This window comes from Sebastes fasciatus, chromosome 11 (assembly GCF_043250625.1).
Source record: "Sebastes fasciatus isolate fSebFas1 chromosome 11, fSebFas1.pri, whole genome shotgun sequence".
Taxonomy (NCBI): Eukaryota; Metazoa; Chordata; class Actinopteri; order Perciformes; family Sebastidae; genus Sebastes; species Sebastes fasciatus.
The window spans coordinates 15,564,215-15,588,595 of NC_133805.1; the positions used below are offsets into that span (position 1 = coordinate 15,564,215).

General features: G+C 42.6%; 1 protein-coding gene across 1 annotated transcript in view; it reads right to left on the reverse strand.

The window, feature by feature from the left end:
• The window catches only part of LOC141777071 (potassium/sodium hyperpolarization-activated cyclic nucleotide-gated channel 2-like), a 41,029-nt gene that overhangs the window by 12,460 nt on the left and 4,188 nt on the right, over positions 1 to 24,381 (reverse strand). Inside the window, exons 2-4 of the mRNA XM_074651008.1 lie at positions 22,858 to 23,281; positions 20,056 to 20,217; positions 10,348 to 10,566 (exon numbers count right to left, since the gene is read on the reverse strand). Coding sequence (XP_074507109.1) covers positions 10,348 to 10,566; positions 20,056 to 20,217; positions 22,858 to 23,281 — 805 coding nt within the window. The remainder of the gene's footprint in view (positions 1 to 10,347; positions 10,567 to 20,055; positions 20,218 to 22,857; positions 23,282 to 24,381) is intronic.

Below are 24,381 nucleotides of genomic sequence, written 5' to 3' on the forward strand. Positions count from 1 at the left end.
TTGCTCAATCCTTACCTAATCAACACCCACCCCTCTTTTGGGGATGGTCGACCTTAATTAAAACAAATGGACCGTTTTTGTTCGTTAGACCCTTGTGATGAATTTGGACAAACATTTTCAAAGATTTAATCTTTCAGTTGAGTTTAGTCGTCGAGTGTGAGATACTTTTGTGCTTTTAAGGTAAGAAGACACCATATTTTAAGTTTTTTCTTACCTTTCATGTCCCCCTCTGGATGATCAACAAGTTCTCATCCCAACTCGTCACATACTGACACTTTGTCAGACCATTTGGCGTCACTTGTCGGTCTCAGTAAACACATGCTTAATGTTGTGATTTAAAACAAAAAACACTTGTTAAGATTTAGGCAACAAAACCACTTAGTTAGGTTTAGGAAAAAACAACGTGGTTTGACTTTAAATTACTACGTTTGTGCCGTGAATAAACAAACGGAAAGCTGATTGTAAAGTGAAACGCACGGGACACAAACAGCGGTCTCCTGGATGAAAGCCTTGTGTTTGTCTGACTCATCTACCTCACCTCCCGCCTGGTGTGTCTCTTTTGCTCTTTATAATACGTCACCACAGCACTTTCCCTGAGCGGTTACTGTTGCCATGGATGGGTTTACATTGTAGTTAATGGAAAGCTCAGTGTGTCTCATACAGGCGCTAAAGGGTGTCTTGTGTGGCGGTATCGAACGCCGATGGCTGTGACAAAGCAGCGGTTTTTGACGCCCTGGTAATGAGAACGGGCTGGGAGGATTTGTAATAACTCAGTATCCTGACTCACCTCCTGACTTTTTCATATTTCTAATATGTTTATGACCAAATACCTGCAAAAGTAATGACATCCTACCAGCCTCAGCTGTACTTCCTCCTTTTGCGCTAATTACTAAATGTTAGCCTGCTAACGTGCCTAAGGATAGCCTCACAGAGCTGCGAGCATGGCTGTAGGTGTGTGTGACTGCTTCCACTGAAAAGCCAAGAGTCTCTCATCCACAAGAAATTTTCATAACACTAGCAGTCTGTAAAAATGCATCTCACATAAGGAACAGTAGGTGGTAAAATCTTAAAGTCTCAGTGTCTCTATTCTATTTCAAATCCAATGTGCTAGATTACAGACAGAGCCAAAACAGTGAAAACAAATACTCTCTGACCTGTATGTAGGTGTTAGAAAGCGTTCATGTCTGCCGTTCCACAGGCTCACCGGTGCTGTTTAGACAACTAGGCACAGGTGAGCTCAATCTACATGCAATCAGTGCTCCTATAACTGGGAGGGGAGGAGGAAGTCTTCATCCAGTGCGTCTAAAGTGAGTCATTCTTTAAGTTTTATCACTTTGATAATGCCATGTCTTTCTCTGTTCACTTTATGTTTAACTGGAATATTGTTTGTGTTCAAATACTATCTGGCTTTCAGTTGACAACTATGATTACAGTGAGTAAATGTATGTGCAATGCTGTTAATGTCATGCAACTGTTCGTGTATCTAATGCACATACACCATTTGATGAGGTTAAAGGGGAAGTTCATATAAAATAAAGTCCTTTTTTGGTGGAATTTCCTGTCTCTCTGTCCCCTGATTCTGGTTACTTCATGTCCGACACTTGAGTGTCCCTAGACTCGCCGATTTGGTCACCTAAACAGTAGGTTTAATGCTACCATGTTCTATTTCTGCAGAGCGGATGTTGATATACAATGACCCCACATGGCAAGAAAAGCATTGTCACTCAGCCCAGAAAAAGCAACGCGTGTTTCTGACTGATACCGTCATCACCCACGCTGCTTCCTTCTGCCATATAACATAAACATAAATAAACCAAACATGCAACATTTGAATTATTCAGCGTCTATGTAAGGAAAAATCTCTGCTAAGCTCCTCTGATGGAGTTACACAACACAATGTCTCACCTGCATGAGTGACTCTGCTTCCTGACATCTGCAGATGGAGAGTGGCCTGAAGAAATGACCTCGTGTCACAACTCTTTACCCGGCGCGTCAAAGCTAACGCTCCAGCTGGTGAGCCTTTCATAGAATAGAAGTGCTGATTGTGAACAAAGTGTAGGTGTGAGACGGCGAGGGGGAAAACCTCGCACTCGCCTGCAGAGATGCATGCGGCGACCACGCAGCTGTGGTTTAGATTGTGGCTCGGCTAAAGTGTGAATGAATGATGCGGCAAAAGCCTAAATGGTGGCATTTGATGACTTGACTTTGAGAGCCATGTCACAGTGCGGCGTATCGATCGTCACCAGGCCAAACCTGAAATCTCTCCAGTGTCACAGAGGAGAGGGAGCGAGCCGGTGCGTCACAGCGCCCGTGGGGAACTGACAAACCCCCAAATGAGAGTGAAAATGACATCCATTTTCTGTGTCACTTTGATGACAGTGTACTTGGCAGCAAAACGCTCCACTGACATTTCGTTTTCTAAATTGCTGCTTCTGTGAACTCTTTGCATTTTGTGATTTAGGCGAAAATTTATGGAGAGTTTTGTCTTTGACTTTAATTATATGTTTCAACTTTTAAGCCCATTAACTGCTAACCTAATATACTGTAGCTATCAGCTGTTTATCATTTCCCCTCTCCTTCCCCTTCTTCTCCTTTCCTTTACCTTCCTCTCCTCTCTTTTCCTCCTGCTCATTCATCCCACAACCTCTCTCCATTGGAAATTCTAATTTGGGTTCATCCCAAATGGCCATGCTGGATGTATAATTCCTACTTAATTCCCTGTTAAATCGCCTCATTATATTATGCAGCACATTCACCAAAGAGAAGAGAAATCAGATAGTGGTAAGTCAGAGCTCGTCTTGTCGTTCTTCAATTCAGAGATGTGTACACAGGGAGGAACAACACACTGTGGGGTCTCACACAGTACAAAGTCTCATTAAATGAAACGAGGCTTCTAAGGAAACACTGATATTCCTACAACTCAGTCAAAGGGAGTGACGACCAAAGGAGACTGATAAGGGGTTTGTTCATCAGACGCACTTTATACCACTAGAGTAGTGAATATCATCTGGTACGACTAAAGGGACGCTGTTTTTTTGTTGTAGACGTTGGCGTAGGAATTTCTTTGGCCACTATCTTTGCAAAGTCTGCCCGGTTCTGGATAATTGGAGGGATAATTGGAGCGATCAGTGACAAGCAGTCTGGCTAAAAGAAGACAGATCACTGTTGTTGATGACAGCAGCGGCACGAAGAGGGAGCGGAGGAGGAGGAGGAGGAGGAGGAGGAGGAGGAGGAGGAGGAGGAGGAGGAGGAGGAGGGGGAGAAGGTAGAAAACAATCTTGTATCCTGTGTTGTGCCACATCATGGCAGAAAGCTCAGACTTATGTCTGCTCTCTGTCTTGCTGAGTGAGATTAGTCTCTATAACTACAAGAGAGGAGAGCTGAATCAATGTGAAACCCCATGTGAGGCCATTAGGAGCTGATTATTGATGCAAAAGGTGTAGAGTTATATGACTAGTCTACTGTCTGCTACATGTTTATCTATTTATGTCACATGGTGCCTTCAAATGAAACTTGTGAGCTCATGTTTACAACATGGGAAGTCGTGTACACAATATGCTTGGCGTTGAAGTGGTTAAGACGTGAGAACAACGCTGCGAAGCAAACGGCAATATTGACGTTACTGTTGGTGTCTAGAAGCCAAAGAGGTTAACAACTTAGCAAGCGGATAACATAATGTAGTAAATGCAAAGGCATAATGACAGAGGAACAACATTATTGGGAATATCAACATTTTCCTCAGACATATTATAAAATGACGAAGAAAAACAATATACAACTAAAATTACAATAAATCAACTTATAAATCGAAAAATGAGCTTCGATGGCCTCCGCCATTTCTGATACAAACAAGTTACAATTCGTGAACTTGGAGCTTTCAGAAACTTTCCACTTACGAGTTTGTGAATACCACAAGAGGGGGGCGTTCATATGGACTCTGCTCGTGAACACGGTAAACACGACCCCATTTGAAGGCACCAACAGTACGAAAAGCACAGGTGTAAATAATATATTTAATTTTGGCTGCTTCAGTTTCAGGGTCCTGGTTTTGTGCATGTTGGCTCGTTAAGTTTATTAGTAACACCTGTGCTTTTCCTGCTACGACAAGTTAATCAACAATGTGAAATCTTCCTAACAGATTTTGTTCACACTTCATCAAAACCACAAGTGGTGTCACATTTTCTAAAGCATTATCATGTTAATCAAACAAGATATCTTGTTTTTTTGCCACCAGAAGTGACACGAGAGGGTGGAGCGAAGTACAACCGAACACTGAATAAGACATTTTTAGGTGACCAAAATGTTACAATTAACTTTCATGAAATGAAAACACACCGTGAAAGGGTTAAAGTTGTAAGACGAAAACACGGATAACTCCCAGACCGGACAACGCCGTGGTAGCGACCTGTCAATCACAAGGTAGCCACGCCCTAAAGCATCCCCTGCTTTATGGTCTATTTGACTCTAAATGGGACCATAATTTACTAAATGAACATCATGCTGTATTGAAGAAGACTTGAAACTAGCGATTGAGACCATAAACTCATGTTTACAATGTTTACTGAGGTAATAAATCAAGTGAGAAGTAGCGTCATTTTCTCATTGACTTCTATACAGAAACTTCTTTTTGCAACCAGAGGAGTCGCTCCCTGTCGTCCACAAAGTTATAAATTATACAGTGTTTGATCAAACTTCATTAACCTCAGTCACTGCAGCCATTCATTGGAGAGCCCCGTGATTCAATCAGATTGAACTGGAAGTGAATGTGTCTCGCCCCGTCCCACACAGAAATGAATGAGGAGCAAAATCTGACTTCACCATTACAAGTGACTGTTAAAGCCTCTGAACACCCACACAGGTGTTCTCAGTTAATCTGGTAGATCAGACCTCTTCTCAGGACTGTGTGGGCATGTATAGACTAATTGATTGGTATCTTCCTCAGTCTGCTCTTAGCTTTGTTGAACCTGTAACGGCGGAACAAATTACACCTTTATCATTCTTATTGGTAGATGAAGATTTGTGACCAAATAAATTGCCATCAAAGCTCCGGCCCACCTTCAACCTGAGCAGAGGTCTAATCAGCCAGGATAACTGAAAACACCTGTGTGGGTGTTCAGAGGATTTAAAGGCCCTGCACACCTACACAGGTCTTTTAACTTATTCAGATTTATTAGACCAAACTTCATGAACCAAGAAGAATTACAGGTTCATCCTCTTCCACCCAAACAGATACAACAAAACTAATGGTGCCTTCGAACGGGGTCATGTTTACCGTGTTCACGAGAAAAGTCCATATGAACGTCTGAGTTTCATATGGACTCCTGAGTCTGAGTCCATATGAAACTCTGAGTTCACGAGTTGTGACGTGTTTGTTGACGTTGTCGGAAAATGGTGGAGCCCGTGGAAGTTCATTTTTGGGTGCATAATAAGTTAATATAATGTAATGTTTGTCGTATATTTTTCTTCGTAATTTTAAAATATGTCTGAGGAAAATGTTGATATTCCCAACGGCCTAATCTTTTTCCTTTGTCATTATGCCTTTGCATTTACTGCATTATGTTATCCACTCGCTAGCTTGCTAAATTGTTAACCTCTGTGGCTTCTAGACACCGACAGTAACATTAATATCGGCGTTGCTTAGCAGCGGTTTTCTTAACCACTTGAAGCATCGTGTACACGACTTCCCATGTTGTAAACACGAGCTCACGAGTTTCATTTGAAGGCACCATAATACAAAGGTCAGAGAGATTTCAGTTAAGCACATTGCCCACACAGTTCTCATGCCCATTCACGTCATACTGTTACACCATAATTGCAAGTAGCCTTCTGGAGTCTGAAAATCCACTAACGTCAGCCTCCGAGTTGGAGATATTTCCTGAATTTCTGACAGTGACGATATCTCCCACTTGGTGAAAAGAGCTACAGAAGTGTCATGTGACTGCAAGCAAAACAGCTGCCTGCAAAACCACCATCCCTGGGTGTTGCATCTAAATAAAATCCAATATAAACATTCAAATGAAGAAAAATGTTTCTTAATAAAAAGGATTTTTATTTCACAATCAGAGTGCCTCGGATGTTTTCCAGACTGCCAATCTATACCAAGGACTTCCTTTCAAAGTAAGCTGGACAGTCAATGTTTTTTTATTGTTATAAACACTAATATATTGGATTCAGCTGATTTAAGAGGAGCTATTCACAGTTTGTATCTGGATCACTAATTAAGTAGCGGTGTCTTGGAATGTGAGCACTCAGGTCTGAATAATGGGAGGTTATCAGGTTTCTTATTATTATGCCGGCAGTGCCTGAATGCAGCATGAGACAAAGCCTAATCAGGCAAAATAAGTGAAAACACCTGTGTGTGTGTCTGCACCATGGAGTGTGAAGGGCCTTTTAATGCTGCATTTTCTAGTGACCTCACACCGGATTACATAAAACAGGGTAATGTCAGAATCACAAAGTCAAAATCACAGAATATAATGCACCAAAAAAGAAGCGTTTCTTTTCTACTGGCCAAACATGCGGGTTTGAAAGGTCAGATATCAACAAACATTAATTCTGACATGCAAATTTCCAAGAGCTGCGATCACCAGAAACACATCATTTGCATTGTTTTCAAAGGTGCATTAAAGGTGGCACAAGTGAGACTGCTTCTATCTATTGTAGGTCTATGTGCCCGCTCTGCTGTGTGTCAGAGTACACTATGTATAAATAACTCATGGGTCTCTGCACCAAAGCCACCAAGCCAGATTCTGCCTAAATTTAACCAGCATGCATTGTGAGTGTGACATTACTGCCAGGCTGAAATGGAAACCTCCACACAATGCTAGCTGGAGCCTCACTGGGGCTGTAACAGACTGCCAGCAGACTTGTTTTCCTAACACTCTCCAAATGACACAAATGTCACTCACAGTCCTATCCGGAGGCGTGGCGAATTCACCCAGCAGCATCGGCATCATTCTCACTGGCATGGCTGGCACTTTTCTGCTATTTTTTCTCTTTTCTTTTTTTAAATAAACTCGACTTCAGCTCAGCTCAAATACTAATCCTCACAGAGCAGCAGAAAAAAAACTTTGCAGCAGGAAAAAAAAAGAGAAAATGTGACAACTGGTCAGAAAAGTGGTTTTGGGGGAAATGTACTTTCCTGCCCTCCGCAGAAAAAAAACATATATTCTGGGATGTGATGAGGATGCATTAAATGTCTAAATATGAGTGAATACGCACAGAGCACATAATTATCAATTTATCCTTAAACTGAATACAAATACAGGCTGTTTGAGGATTACACACACTTATACAACTCATTGCAGCTCTTACTTACAGAACACGCTACTGCTGGTGGTGCAAATTTAACTGGATATTTAAAACTAAGGTGAAAACCATCAACCATCAGCAACAGGAAAAGAAGGCAGAGTAACAGTCTTTTTCTTGTTTGTGTTTTTGTTTTCTTGGACAGGTTATGTGACCCCCCACTGTGGAAGAAACCTATCCTCGCAGATAAAACACAATGGATTTCACTCTATCCTTTTAACTCCCATCATCCAGGATACACACCGTAAAGAACAGGAGCAACAGGAAGCACTCAACTTGCTGAATCGTTGTCTTCTAAAGCATTTATTGGAAATGATTTATACCCAAGCGTCCAGCCACCCTGTGGGGAGTTCCAAACAAAGCTAACCAGACAAAACGCAGACAAAAGCACTCCAAACGATGTGAAAACAGACGGTGTTTAATATCTCGCAGTGCACCAGGACCTGTGTCGACAACAAGGCCCTACCGTCTCCCACAGGTTTCCCCTCCCCCCCTCGCTTTGCTCCCTGTAGCAGACAGTTAGCAGTTAGCACTGCATCTCTCAAGGACACCACCACCAGAGAGGATGGAGAGAGGGGAGGAGAGGAAGACAGAGAATTCAGATCAAGAGGGATAAAGATAAGAAGCAGATGGGAGACACGGCAGGAAATCAGGTGGCGATATTTAAAAGGCGGATGGGGAAGAAAAGAGGGGATGAGATAATGTAAAGAGGGATAGTTAAAGACGCATAACAGATGATACAGAGTGCAGGTAGAGTGAGAGCCAGTGAGTGAGTGATCAGGAAGTGAGAGAGAGATCGGCAGCCATGGTTGCTTACGTCACCTTCAGGATGACATTGGCAGGACACACAGGTCTGCTGCCTCATCAATTCTACTGCTGCCCAAGGGGACATCATATCTCACACACACACACACACGCACACACACACACACACGCTATGTCTCGTTCTCTCTCTCCCACATCAGACACACACACACACACATACGCCCAGCCCCTGGCGACGTGGCTCTACCTGGCCGAACACACCCGCAGCCTCTGATTGGCTGCTGAAAGCCAGCAACACTCCCCCTGCTCCCTAGCCAGCGAGACTCTGCTTGGAAACAGAGAGGCTGCGCCGTTACCACTACAGGCCACTGCTGCAGCACTGCTCTGATCCCCGTCCTTGTTTCAAAAGACGTCTGATTGGCAAAGAAAAACACTATCTAACGACAACACACGAGTGGTTAAACAGTAACGTGCGATGAAGGTCATAACCCGAAGGATAGTGGTGTAGCCGGATTCTACACTGTGCTGCCGCGTCACAATACAGCTACAACTTTTCCACTCATGGTTATCAAATCCTGCATTTTAAATGAATGAATGGATAAGGCTACAATATGATACATTTCCATTTAATCAGCAGCAATAATGTGCAACCAGCTGCAGCCGATGGGTAACAAAGACACATGAGGAGAGAGAGAAATAATGAGCAGTACCAATTGTTTCGATAACTAAGATAATGTTTTTTAATTGACCACTTTAATTGAGCTCTTCAATCGCACTGAGCCGGGTCACAAAACTCCTGAAGCCACACATAGTTGAAACCGATCCAACTGAAAAGTGAAGCCAATGCTGAAGTGCCTTAAACTTGCATTCTTTCTAATAGCCAGCAGGGGGCGACTCCTCTGGTTGCAAAAAGAAGTCTGATTGTATAGAAGTCTATGAGAAAATGAGCCTACTTCTCACTTGATTTATTACCTCAGTAAACATTGTAAATATAAGTTTATGGTGTCAATCGCTAGTTTCAAGTCTTCTTCAATACAGCATGATGTTCATTTAGTAAATTATGGTCCCATTTAGAGTCAAATAAACCATAAAGTAGGGTATGCTGTAGGGCGTGGCTACCTTGTGACAGGTCACTACCACGGCGTTGTCCGGTCTGGGAGTTGTCCGTGTTTTCGTCTTACAACTTTAACTATTCCACAGTGTGTTTTCAATTCATGAAAGTTAATTATAACCTTTTTTGGTCGCTTAAAAATGTCTTATTCAGCGTTTGGTTGTACCTGTTTCCAAAAATGTCCAATCTGTAAAATCCTTTAACATGAGGCTGTAACTACACATCAGTTCTTAAGATACGTTCATAAATCTTTTTAGGCTTGTGCAAGTCATCGTTAATAAGATATAATGTCAGTCCTCGTTTTCTGAGCCTCTCTCCCTCATCAAGCTTTGTTAAACATGTAATAAAATCCACTTCATTCTTGTTGCAACCTTTCAAAAAGACCTAAATGTAAAACTATATGGAGTTCATCTTTGGTAACATTTGCTAACCATGCATGTCACTGTCAACTAGGGCTGTCCTCGATCAAAGAAATTCTTAGTCGACTAACATTTACATGATTTTGTCAACTAAACGATTTGTTAATCGACAAAACTGAATTTCTCCATAAAGAATCAAACAGAAGCACCACTCTAAATTTTTTTTGTTTACCAGAGATGTGCTCATAAGTTTCTTAAATAAGTTATTCAGCATGAAAAAAGCATAAAAAAACAACTAAAGAAATCTTAGTCAACTAAGACCAAAACGACAGATTAGTCGACTAATCGACTATTGGGGGGAGCCCTGCTGTCAACACTTCCAGTAAACACTTATGTTTTTCGTCTTGGCCAAGATATAGTTCAGCACACACACTTTGGTTATACGGATTAAACCTACAAAGATATAACGTGTTAATTAAAGAGCTTTGAAGGTGCTGCTGCTAAGCTAAGTTAGCCAGCTGGTGATGGTAGTTTCATATTTACTTTTCTTTACTTTTACTTTTCTTGCTGAGAAATCAATACAACTCTCATGTCTTGTACAGACATGAGAGTTGTATTGACCACTTAACATCCACTCTTATTTCCCCTAAAAGAAAAAGTTTGACATTTTGGAAAAGCAAATATTTCCCAAAATGTCAAACTTATTCTTTTAGGGGAAATAAGAGTGGATGTTAAGTGGTTAATAGTAAACAGAAAAAGCGTTGAGAACATGGGACAGAAAGGTGATTTAATGAAGTTCCTTACCTTTTCCTGATACTGCCGTCTGGAGGAGTCCAGGGACTGGATGAGAGCTGTTGCATGGCCAATAAAGACAGCATAGCAAGTAGCTCCTACAATCATACTCAGCATGGTGAGCCAGATGTCTGATAGACTCTCTGGGGCCTGTCGGCCATAACCAATGCACAGCATGTGGCTCATCGCCTTGAATACGGCGAAGGAGTACAGCTCTGACCAGGTATCATTCTGTGGAGAGAGAGAGAAGCAAACAGTTAAAGACATCAATGTTACATAAAAAGCCATGTTTTGAAGGAGAGTGGTGGCTCTCTGGTAGGGAACCAGGGGAGAAGCTTTGGGGACAGCGAGGTCGTGGAATAGCACTTATACAAATGAGAACTCCAGAGACGGAGCTGCATTAGAAGGAAAGAGGGAGGAAGTTGAAACGACATCAGCGGAATCCTCCGAGGCCTAATCAGTAATGTAGAGACAGTTTGGAAATTATTTCCTCAGAGAGAAACGATAATGAGAGGTCATTAAATATGCCCTTTCAGAGCTGTGTGAGTAGGAATCCACGACAGGCAGCGGCCACCAGGCTGCTTGTGTTGAGACTCATGAAGGGGCAAACCTCAGGTCGCAAGTTACAAAAACATCAAGGGGCATTAGTCATGTCGTTCGATCGCTTTGTGAACATCTCAGTATACTTTCCTAAATTTAAATAGTGGCTCTGTGTTCTTCCATTGCGGCTTAATGCCAAAACTCCCTTCGTCACAAAAGAGAGGGGTGAATGAGCAAGCCGAACAAGCTCCATTGATCTGACACTTTTGCCCACCAGCTTCCTTTGTTTCCCTTTTTGCTTTCATTAGCTCTAAGTGGTGACTGTGGTGACCTCGACCCGAACAGGCTGCTGATGCCAATTAATTCAAGGTAAAGCCAAAAGCCAGGGTTGAAGCCCAGGTTTTTAGGTTTAATTTAAATCCTCCTACCAGGGGGAACTAGAGTCCTGTGTAATGAAACATAGCTTCTGTCCGTGGAAAAATTAAGTTTAGAACAGCCTCCTGAAAAACCCTTAGAGGCTGGCTTCAAAGGCAACAAAAAACAACATCTTCTATCATGGCTCCTCCTGACACACACACACTCCTCCTCTCTAAACGTGAACACAGAGGTTACAGTCTGCATTCAGCACAGGCAATCAACTATATCCTCTCTAACTCATAGAGGTGCATTAGCAGTCTATTAGTGCATGTGCCAGCACATTATAAAAAACACTTTCCTTTCCCTGGCTTATTTAAAAATAACTAAATCAGCCCCGTCACCGTCCTGTTTAACTTTTCATGAGCTGAGAAAAGTTGCCATGTCATTTTAATTGAGTTATTTTTAGGGTTTTTACACCGTGGGCTCTGGGAAATTGCAACAGGCATTTTTTTTTCTACAGTTTTCTTTTCAATAATTAAATGAATCATCATAGTTGCAACCCTAAAAGAAGTGAACTAGAGCAAATGGACAAAATACATGAACAATAAAACAGCACGTGTCATCTAAGAGACACGGCATTAAAGGGCCACGCACACAGTGATAGATGGACTCCTCCGTCACGAGCAGAGAGAAAATGAAGACTCCAAAAATAAATACAGCTCCACCAAGTGGGCTGAGGCTAAATGGTGTATGTGAAAACAGAAAGAGAAACAGTGGAGTGAAACAGATTGAATAATAGATGAACGATGAGCACTTTGATTCTGAAATAGCACAGGCAACAGAGAGGGAGAGAGAGACTCCATAGCCTCATAAGTCTCAACAGACGTCCCCGGAGACTTCAGTTTGGGAACCATCCTTTGCTTTGTTGGTAATCACCGTCTCCATTAGCTACAGATAGTCTGTTTCAAGTTGGCTGATAACGCAAAGGGATTTTAAATGTATCTTCCAGTGTCCTAAAATGCCTCGTTGTATACACTGCTGCGACCTTGCTGTGCAGCAGGCTTCATATATCTCACATTTATATTGAAAAGTAAATTTCACCTGCCAGATGTTAGTCACGTTTCTTCCAGAAGTGACAAAGTGAACCAGCATTTGGTTTAGGGTGTCTGGCAATTTCAGAGAGTTTATAGCCGCGCTATAGCTCTGAGGCTGTAAAGCTCATGTGAAAGAAAAACAAAATGCTAGATAAAAAAAAAAAAATTGCAGTCGTAGTGAAGTAAATTGAATAATTGGACGGAGGTGATGTCAGAACAAAGGTCTTTGGTAACAAATATCAGAGAGGTTCATCAAATGTTCATGAGAATTAAAGTGTTAAGATAAGTGTGTGGCAGTATTACAAAGTTCACAAAGATGCAATTTGAGATCATTATTTTTATAACAATTATGCATAAAGTGTGTTTAAAATCATCAGTGTTTTCATCCATTTTTCCTACCGTTACCACCTTAGTTTAGCATGTCAGCATGCTAACATGTGCTAAGCAGCACAGCTGAGGCTGATGAGAGTAGAAGGTAACATCTGGTCCAAATTGTGTGGTAATCCATCCAATGGTTGTCAAGACCATAGACTGTATATAAGAAGTGGACATAGTCACCGTGACGTCACCCATTGGTTTGTGGACTGACGTTTTGAGGCCTCAAGTTCGGCATTTTGTCCGTCACCATCTTGTTTTTTTGCAGCCAGAAGTGATTCGAGAGGGTGGAGCTAAGCACAACCGAACACTGAATGAGACATTTTAAGGGGATCAAAAAGGTTATAATTAACTTTCATGAACTGAAATCACACTGTGAAAGGGTTCAAGTTCTAAGACGAAAACATGGACAACTTGCAGACTGGACAACGCCGTGGTAGCAACCTGTCAATCACAAGGTAGCCACGCCCTAAAGCATACCCTGCTTTATCGTCTATTTGACTCTAAATGGGACCATAATTTACTAAATGAACATCATGCTGTATTGAAGAAGACTTGAAACTAGCAATTGAGACCATAAACTCATATTTACAATGTTTACTGAGGTAATAAATCAAGTGAGAAGTAGGCTCATTTTCTCATAGACTTCTATACAATCAGACTTCTTTTTGCAACCAGAGGAGTCGCCCCCTGCTGGATATTAGAAAGAATGCAAGTTTAAGGCACTTCAGCATTGGCTTCACTTTTCAGACCTGGGGGTTGCCCACTGGTCAAGACATTTCCCTCTGAACCACAAATGTCATCCTCATGGTGGCGCTAGAGGAAAGGTCAGGGGATGACCGAAAATCAATGGGATTCATCCTCTGGGGAACAATGAATGTCTGTACAAGATTTCATAGCAATCCATCTGATAGTAGTTGAGATATTTCAGTCTGGACAAAAGTGGTGGACCGACCCAGCGACATTTTCATCCCTAGAGCTAAAAATGACGAAAAGTGCACCCAGAGACCAGCACAAAAGGTGAACTTTTGCCCTGCTACCAGCCTCATCAGTTCACACCTCCCTGGCTGAAGGACTGATGGAATAAATGATAGAGACAGGGAAGAAGCAGATAGTGAAAAATGTCGTTATATGAGACTGAATGACCGATCAGTATGTGTCTGACGGCCGATAAGCTGGACAAATATCAAAAGATAATCGACACACATGTAACAAAGCCTCTGCACCGGCCCTGTCACACACACGCCAGGTTTAGTTTACAATGGCTTATCTGAGTTTATTGTACAGTCAGCTCTGTCTCTCCTGCTTCCTTTCTTCTGGTCTGCCTCAGTGAGCGTGTGAGGGGTGGGCAGGGTTGCTTGGGAATGTGGAAGGAAAGACATCCTCTGCTCCCTAACAGTTCATTTTAAGGCCAAAAGAAAAGTGGCATTCAGTATTTTATCCATCAACACGAACACTGTGTGATGGCTGCCTAGAGTGCTGTAGATGGTTTCGCTTCATTAATTTAATGAACTGCCTAATTCATGTTTATAGTTCAACATTTTCGGAAGTATGCTTATTAGCTTTCTTGCCGACACGAGAGGATTGATACCACATGTCTGTGGGATAAGTGTGGAGCTGCAGTTAGCCAGCTTGCTTAGCTTAGCAAGACTGGAAGCAGGTGGAAACACAACTTGACATTTGTGTAACAAGATGTGACTTGTTAATTAGGCTCTAGCTCCATGCTCTCATCTAACTATCGGCAAGAGAACAAATAAGCATATTTCCCAAAATGTAAAACTGTTCCTTTAAAGGTGCTGTGTAGGACCTGGCGTCATCTTGCGGTGAGGTTGCAGATTGCAACCAATTGAAACTTCTTCTGTGAGGCATGTGTGTATGAGAACTACTGTGGCTGGCGCAAAAACGTGACTGGCCCTCTCTAGAGCCTGTGTTTGGTTTGTCTGTTCTGGGCTACTGTAGAAACACGGCGGCCGGCTCTGTGAAGAGGACCAGCTCCGTATGTATAAATAAACGTCTCATTCTAAGGTAACGAAAACACAACGATTCTTATTATCAGGTGATTATACACTAAAGAAAACATACTTATTAATATTATATTCCATTTCTGCCAATAGATCCCTCTAAATGTTACACACTGTTCCTTTAAAAGCTGTTGTATTCCTTGTATTCACGTCTACTATCAAGCTCCAAAAACATAGTATCCTACATTTCCCATAATGCAACTTAATAGCTTAACTGCTTGGTAGATGTCCATATCTTTCAAACTCCATGACCCCAGTTTCTAACACAGGCTTTTAGTTGTGAATATGCAGTCTCCAAACCCAAGCCAAGATAACCCCAGTGACATTATGGGGTTATGTTTTTTTTAGACTTGACAAAGCAACAGAAAACACTACATGATTGTTTTCACAAGCTGAATAGTAATGACCTTTTAAACCGACCTTTATGTGTAAAATATGTTCCTCTGTTATTTATGTTTGTCTCTGTTGTTACATTTTCCCCTCGTGTGTAAAGTCTGTGAAGATTTTTGATGAATTTGGTTGCATTTGGTTCAGATCTGTTGTTGTGGCACAGTCTTGAATATGTACCACTGAGTTTGCTTGGAACATCTTCTTTCTTATAAGGTGATCTTTGAAGTACATTTCTCACTAAGATGCAATGATGACTACTAGAGTGTCACTTAACTGGAGAGGGCTTGGTTGGCAAGATGTAATCATTTTGAAATGATCTAAATCAGGATGGTGGCTATATGTCACAAAGTCTTCAAAACAGCAACATTTGCATTTCTGCTCGAGTAGTTTTCACTATAATACGCTTACAGCTTGAGATTCTTCAGAACAGAAACACAACGGAGTTCCTCTGGGACTGAGATAATCGCATCCTTTCTCTCATCCTCGCCTGGAAAACAAACACCACCTAATTTCTAGTCCATTTACAGAGGTCAGACAGCAGCAGCAGCTTTCACTTCTCATGTTTACAGTATATGATGTTACAGGCCTAGTTTAAATCCAATTTGCACCGTACAGCAGTTTAATTTGCACCGTACAGCAGCCAGACCTGTAATACCGTTTGGTCAAACGAGGTGCGGTGAGTAAATAAAGTGATTTAACGCCATACGTAGTAATTACGGGCTTATCTTCTTCGAGGGAGCAGACCAGTGTACTGCAAAGCCCCCTCCTGCTGATGGCAGTGGGGGATAATAAGGAAGAGACGTCTCTGTGATGTGGATACAGTAAGGGATGGATACACACACAGTTGTAATTACAGAGTTGAAACTGTACACCCTGTGTCTGTCTGGTAGCGCTGCTGTCACTATTATTACCCACTGAAGCAGCGAGGCTTTGCCACCACTCTACCATGGAGATTAACTATGTGGCTGACAAGGGTGCATGATGCTAAATATAAACTAAATGAAATGAATGTATGGAAGTTGGGGCGCACTGCAAAAACAACCCATGTTCCCTGAGGTATTACAAGTTCCACTGAATCCAATTACTGGTTCGTGGATGTCATCCGGAGTTACAGAGTGTTCTCAATGCCCTCCATGGGTCCTGCTGCCTCTGGGCCCAACACCACCAGTGCCACTCTAGGGTGCGAGGCATGATGGATGGCCTGGCTGCCACACAATAGCTAATGTTACAAGTTGTCAGCCACTCAATAGGGGGGCGGTCTCAGGTGGCTGTAGGCAGCCTGTACCATGCTAGCGCGGCCCTGTAGTTTTGAGAGTGACGGCTCTCTGGGGACCGACTGTCTTTGACTATACAGCGATGGAGAGCAATGGAGGAGTCAGTGGCCTGTCACCCCCAAACTTCATCATCCTGGACTTCAAACTCTGCACGGCACACAGCACAAGGTTGTCCTCTGGTGAGTCATGTCAGTTTATAAAAGCAGAGATATTATCTTGAAGTTAAGGTCGTTGTGCTTGCGGCGCTTTACAGGGAAGGTCGGCAAGGTTTACGTATTTTTTACACTCCATACATGAAAAAAAGGAAAGACCATATTAATAGTTGAGACTATAGCTGCATATCAGTATATTGATATTTATATGAATTATATCCATTTATTATATTCTGGATTAACTGATTAATTGTTTAAAGGTGCTAAATGCAAGATTTCCCTCCACACGGCTCTCAACATGGCGACGGCTGAGCCGGCGGCTTGCAGCTAACGTTGCTAACGGTGCTAACGATGCTAACGGTGAAAACTAGGACAACAGTGCTGACAGAGCTAAAAGTGTTTACCTGAGGGGGAACCGGAGGGTGGGTGCTACATTTCCGCAACGGCGCCTTCGGTCCGGACGACATTATCAGCTGTAACCGCCGTATGAGAGCAGCGCAGAGTGCTGGCCATGAGCTAGCCAGTGATGCACGCTCACATGCACTAAAAGCATGCGCGGGTGGCCCGGCTAATTTCAACAAAGCACAGAGAAGCTCTGATTACAACACACACAGGGAGAGCGACTTCATTCTCTGCTCAGGTAGACTTACTCCTCTATATCTTTACCTTGCTGTTTGCTGCTATATTAATGCTCTGGATATCGTATTGAGCACATTTAATGTACAAAATGTCAAGAAATTGTGAAAAAATGCACAATTTCACAGAGCCAAAGTCTTCAATTTGCTTATTTTGTCTGACCAACAGTCCCAAACCCAAAGATAAAGAACTGGTGAATGTTTGGAAAATGACTGAAACAATTAATCAATTATTAAAATAGTCGACTAATCGATTAATTGATTAACCATTTCAGCTCTGATCACATCAAGATATCTCTCAGCCGTGTGTGTTTTTTTAAAGAAAATACATGGATAGAAGGATTCAGTATTTGCTTTGCTTTGTAACATTCAGAGGTGTTCGTGTGGGTTTATTTCAGCGGAGGGCAAACGGTCGAAGGATGCAGTTGAAGTCAATGCTTGATGGAGCTTTTGATAGTTTATAACATCAAAGACTTGGTTTGGATATGGTCAAGAGTCAGCCTCAGGGAGAGTGGACACACACCGGCTCTGGCTAAAGTCTCTCAATGTCTGCATTCGTATTGTTGTAACATTGAGGTACATGTAGCTTGTACATGTTTTATCACTGTAGTGATGTGAATGTACCCGTCTTGAGTGATAGCACATGCCTCACCTGTTTTGCCACCATAGTTTTTTTTTCTGAGATCATGTCACCCATCAGCTAATTTTGATTAAATATCACACAAAAGCACCATTAATCAGAGCCAAAATACCCCTCATTATTGATACTGAGATCCTGAGCCAAAATTGAAATATGATTTTGTCAATACTGTCCAGCTCTACAAAATAGCTCCAGTAAAACTGCAGTATGTCCGTGTCTGACACATTAAACCTCCTTCCCTTTCAACAAGATGAAAGACAGCACAGTCATTCTCATTACCAACTTGTTTTGACTGGAATTACTTTTGTACAGCTATAAAAACAAGCGCCGTTGCTGTCATCCATGAAATACTTTGAATCTGAAATGAACAAGTAGCCTTGGCGGGCCCTGAAAATGTCGGGGAGCTGGACGCAATCTGTTTAAAACCCCATTTGGACCTGTGCCTCATGTCTGGGTTAGTGTGGTTTCCCCTCACTCAGTAAAAGGCTCACAGACAGGACCTATAAACAACCAGCTTTTATCTCTCTGAGAGAGACATGGCAACAAAGAGCCCAGCTGCCAGGCCGTATCCCCCCCCATCCCTCTGTTTTCCCCTTTTATCTTTCCTGTCATCACCCCACCATGAAGAGGAGGCACGGAGGGATCCAGAGGTGTGCTTGAATCTCTCTGGTTTCTTTTTCACAGCTTCTTCATTGGTATCCTACGGTTGTTTTGTCTGGCACACCGGCTGAATGCTGCTACAAAGGGCAGTGATATGAGTAATTTTCTTGATTCGTTGGAAGGAAATGCTGACTTTTCCTCCCGAACCAGTAATAGCATAATTGCAACAAACATTATAGGATAACAATGGTTGCCTGAAGAGGGTAGTGCACCGTTTTCAAAGTGGACCAAATTGATCCAAATTACAGTATATATATAACTATTATCGCCAACCTAGAGAACCCTTCAATTGCTAGCAGCATGACTCTAAGGATGGAAATGTCGGCCCACCACTTTGGTTCATACTGAATAAAATGAATGAATGTCTTAACAACCGTTGCGTGGATTGCCGTGACATTTTGTACAGACATTCACGGTCTCCAGAGGATGAAGGCTGCAGACTTTGCAGCCCGTTCCCATTCCCAGGGCGTCAAATACCGACACTTTGTCACAGCTGTCGGCGTGTGATACTGCCACATCCTTTAGCACCTGTATGAGACGCACCAGGTTTTCCATTAACTACAATGTAAACCCATCCACGGCAACAGTAAACGCACAGAGAAAGTGTGCCTTTCATCCAGGAGACCGCTGTTCGTATCCCATACGTTAAGTTTCACTTTCACGTTACAATCAGCTGTTGGTTCGTGTCCCGTTTTCATAACGTTCAGTTTCATTTTCACTGTACAAACCTAATTGTTTTAAGCCCAACCATGTAGTTTTTTCCTAACTAAGTGGATTCGGTGCCAAGTGGTGTGACAAAGTGGCGGTTTGTGATAAGTTGGGATGTTGGATGTTCCCCTGACTTCTCATGTACCATAATCAGGTCACAATGTAATTGGTCCAATATTTTGGTTTATGCTCAAGTACCTGTAAAACTAATTGACTGATTATGTTTAGTGCTAGATAGGAAGTGTAAGCATGCTAACACACCAAGCTAATATAGTGAACATGGCAGACATTATACCTGCTAAGCATCAGCATGTTAGCATTGCCACTGTGATCTTGTTACCATGCTGACGTTAGCATTAGCTCCAAGCACCGCTGTGCTGCTTCACAGAGCAGCTAGTGCGGCTGTAGACTCTTAGTCTCAGTTTCAGTGACCAGAAGCTATATTCATTACTGCTTACCCTTGTAAAGAAAGACTCAATCTTTAACAAATTTCCAATCTTTGCTGAATGCCTCCATTATTACAAGAGACTAAGCTACCAACAGATTTAATTTTGTGGCAACAGAGATGAGTTAAGAGGAAAATAATCCCATTTAAATGAAAAATAAAGCTCTTTCAAATGCAAAAGTTCACACAGATTTGAGGCTTTCCACCATCCTTACTAGAGCACTAGGGTTCCTGTTTTAGTAAAGACAAGAAAGAGTTTATCATAGTCACAAAATATTGATTGACACTCAGCCAATATTTTCTGATGGCGGTCAGGAACTTCAATCAATATGTCTGTGACCACCGTTAGCTCTTTCCCAATCAACTCAGATTAAAGATGCAAATCTGTTTCCGGGGTGACATATGTTGACATGATTCCCCGTCACATACCTCCATCTTGTTGAGGGACACCCAGCAGTCTGAGGGGAAGTCCTGCAGCATGGGAACCAGGAACTGTAGGCAGCCGTCCCAGTGACACAGCAGCAGCATCATACCAATCAGGTTAAAGATCCGCATCACCGCACTGGCCAGGTCATAGGTCATATGGAAGATCTGGGGCAAGACGATAAGACAGGGAGGGGAGTTTGAACTGGGCTGAGACATGTGGAGATGTTTGGAATATGAACTCTGTGAATATGGCTTTGCTATATATATGTCACTTCATATCTTAGTGGCAGGACTGGCTTCCCACTCAGCTTCACAGTCTCCTTTGGATTCTACCAAGTTTGATTAATGAGTAGGGGAGACAGGTTCCCATCAGTCCCACATCAAACACAGCAGGAGCTGGCAAGACATTTGTTCCACAGAGACACATGACATCAATCAGAGGCTCAAACATGCACATAGAGCACACGAAACACTCACGCAAGCCTGCAGGCACACTGATACACTAACAACACGTGCAGACTGACATGCCAACACGTACACACAGTCCCAAATTCATACACACAGAGTGATGGACAGGGACCATCATGATCCTTAACAACTGATAGTCCATGTCGTCTCACACATCAATCATTCTGAGTCACTTGTCTGTCACTTAGGCCAATCATCTATCACCTGACTGACCTCGAGAAACCACCCTTTGTCGGTGCTTAATGGCTGCATTTAATACCACAATAATCATTTTAATGTCTCAATATGTCGAAATTAAAAACTGTTCGTACAGTAAGACATGTAGAAAGGTCTGATAAGTGGGTCATTTCTTGCTCAGTACAGCTGAGGGAGAAGTGATACACTGTGATATGGGAGTGATGAGGAATGAGACTGGACATGAATCACACGTGCTGATCTTTCTAAATGCCGCTTTAACCTTTATGGGGTTTTTACTGTCAGTTTTCATCAATCAGCAGCTGACAAAATAGAGTAATTTGACATATCTTTTCACTGAGGATGGATGAGAGAAACTGTACTGTACCCAGGCATGTTGTGCTGGCTGATAGACGTTCAGCACCACGCAACTGTACCAAGCCCCCAGGAAGAGCGCCAAGCTGTGAAGCAAATTTTCATAGCGGCCAAACTGTGGTACTGCAACTTCCACATACGTCACTTGATGCCATTGGGCCCAAAAATACTTTTTCCCCATAGACTTACATTGGGAAAGAGTCATATGTAACTCAGCGGATCATTTTTTGAGGTAAATCTTCCCATTGTGAACACTTGAATAGCCCTTATTTATATCATTAGGTCCTAAAAGTTGTAAAACGCACTAATAGCCGAATCCAGAGTTATTTTTCTTCCTCTGTTCATATGAATGAGACCCAGACCGCGGCTGGAGCGAGGGCTGGGAGGGAGGGCTGGGAGGAGGCGGAGTTAAAGGAAAACCCTACTGCGCCTGCTCTAGGGGCCCAATGGATGCGGAAGACCGCCGTATTTTATCACTCAGCAGTCGAGCCATTTTGGCTTCATGTGCTACTGAGCAGCTCTCATAGGAATGAACAGGAGCCCGCCTGCAACGCAGTATCCAGTTCTCTTTAAACATCCATGGACTGTACACAGTCGTGTTGTGCTGGCTGATAGAGACGTTCAGCACAATGGACAGCTCCAAGAAAGTTACACAAACTAAAAGTAGCTTAGGGTTGAGATTCTTGGATTTTCAAAATAAACCGTGACAGATAACGTCAAACAGACTGGGCTTTTGAAACTGGGCATTTCCTGTGTCAGTGTCTCACTAGTCTCCAACACATCTCCGCTCTTATTCTCCATGCATGCCAAGTATCACTTCCCATCATGCACCACTGTGTGTGTGTGTGTGTGTGTGTGTGTGTATGCGTATCACATCATATCTTCAGAAATCCAATTATCCAAAGGTCAAGTAAGCAGCCGAGCCCCACTGCGCTGCTGCTCACCACTGCAAAATGCCAACACCAGGCTGCCAATACTGGCATGAACGAAAAGTCGAGTGATCTTATGACATTGTTGGACCTCCCTGTCTCCTAGGCTGCTATCCTTCATTCGAGGAAAGAGTCCGATGGAGAGGCTGGAGCAGGGTCCCGACAGAGTGCTCACGGAGTATATAAAAGCTGAGTGGCCAGGAAGGGCAGGACTGGGTCATTGAGTTCAGTGTAACAGAAGCGGAGACTACCTAGCAACAGCACCCATACTCACATCCAAAGTCTTACCAGTCAGGTGTCGGACGAAATGCCAGTTTACCTATCCTCTCCGATTCCTTAAAATGAACAATTAGTGACATATATAATCACAATCAACAGCCCCCTAGTGCTGCATATTATCATCACCCTCTACCCCACCTGCTCCTCCTCTGGCATGTTAATTGATTAACTGTGTTTGCTGTGGTAATAGGCTGCTTATTAGACCGCCTGACGCCGCCTGTGGGACTACCAGGTCAGACAGGCAGACAGAAGGGTAGGGGGGCTTGTGTGACAATAACAGTAATTAGAATGCAAAGTTTGTTAAAGCTCAAACACCCTGCTGACATTATACATCTCTCACCAGGTGGCAGGTGAGAACATTAACATCGAGCCTCCAGGCGGAGGAGAGCAGGCCGCTCGGAGGAGACGGGGAGGCAGATTGTTGGTTTGGTCATGAGCCAACATCAGCATACTGGAGGCAAATCAGTGACCTTTTATCACAGACTAGATTGGGCGTTTCTTCCTCTGTGGCTCTCAGAGTTGTGTGACTAGAGTTAATATAATATTTACTTAGGGACAGTCATGGAACGTGTGCTCTTACCTCTTCCCACTGGTGAATGTAGCGTATTAATCTGGAGAGCCTCAACAGCCTCAGAAGACTTAGGATCTTGGTAAAGCGGACGATCCTCAGGGCCCGAGCAGTCTTGTACACCTCCGAGTCTATCCCTTTCTCCACTATGAGGAATATGTAATCCACTGGGATGGAGGAGACAAAGTCCACAATGAACCACGTTTTTAAATACTTCTTCTTAATGGTTTTAGGGTCCAAAATGATGTCCGAGTTGTCCTCGATGATGATTCCAGTGCGAAAGTTGAGCACCAGGTCCATGAGGAAGAAGGTGTCGGAGACCACGTTGAAGATGATCCAGGGCGTCGTGGTCTCCTCCTTGAAGAAGGTGATGCCCACGGGGATGATGATCAGGTTGCCCACCATAAACAGCAGCATTGTGAAATCCCAGTAGAACCTAGCAGGCATGTGTGTAGTTGTGGTGTGTGCATGACAGTGTGTTAACATGTGTGTGTGTAGAGTACAAGAAGGGGAAAAAGACAAAAATAGAGTCAGATAAGAAAAAGGAGTTGCTGTGGAAAGCCGATAGGCACAAGAGATTTCCTAACTGAAGATGGAAAAGTAAACGTGTGCAGGAGCTCCACTGTGCCTGCCTGAACATGCAGAAAGTAATGAGATGCTGGATTTACATAGTCAACAGAAGGTTCTCCATGCTTTAGCCTTATAATGCAACAAAATTGATCTTATGATTGTCTCTGCTCACAGCTGATGACGTTTGTTTTATTTTTGGGGGGGATTTCTAGACTGAAGTGAATGTAATCTTCAGGCTGCATTTTCAGGGTTTAAATGATGGAAACAACCTTCAACCTCCTTTCTTAACACTTCTGTTTCGTTGACATTGGCTTGACTTACACTTACCCTACTAGTGACAAACTGAAATATTTAATGTTTCCTATGACAAATGGGCCTATGTTTGTTATATAGTATAAACAGTGGTGTAGTGGAGGGTATACGGAGCACCTATTTTCTGGCAAATCAGCCAAAAAGCCATTGGAATATATAGGAGAGTACTTCCTCCTCGATAACGTACTACCCATCTACCTAGTAGTACACCCACCTCATCAATGACCACTACACCACTGAGATATTATCCTACATAGTGATCTTACTTATGTTTAGGGTAAATTAGACCTTATGAACAAACTATTGCAAAGCGTCAATAAGATCAAAGAAGTAGGGCTGTGTATTGGCAAGAATCTGGCGATATGATACATATCATGATACAGGAGTTATGATACAATATATTGCGATATTGCAATTAAAAAAAAAATTAGGAAAACTGTGTGATAGTATAAAGAACACTCCACCATATGCATAAAATCTGAGTAAAAAAAGTTGTCTTTTTTATGCAATCAGAACAGTTGGATCTACATTTACATGAATCTCTGTAACATCACAGCACTACTTTGAGAGAGCACATACACTGAGAGGGAGCATTATATATAAATGAAATAAAGTATTGACTGAGATAATCTTTACATATAAACTATTAATTAA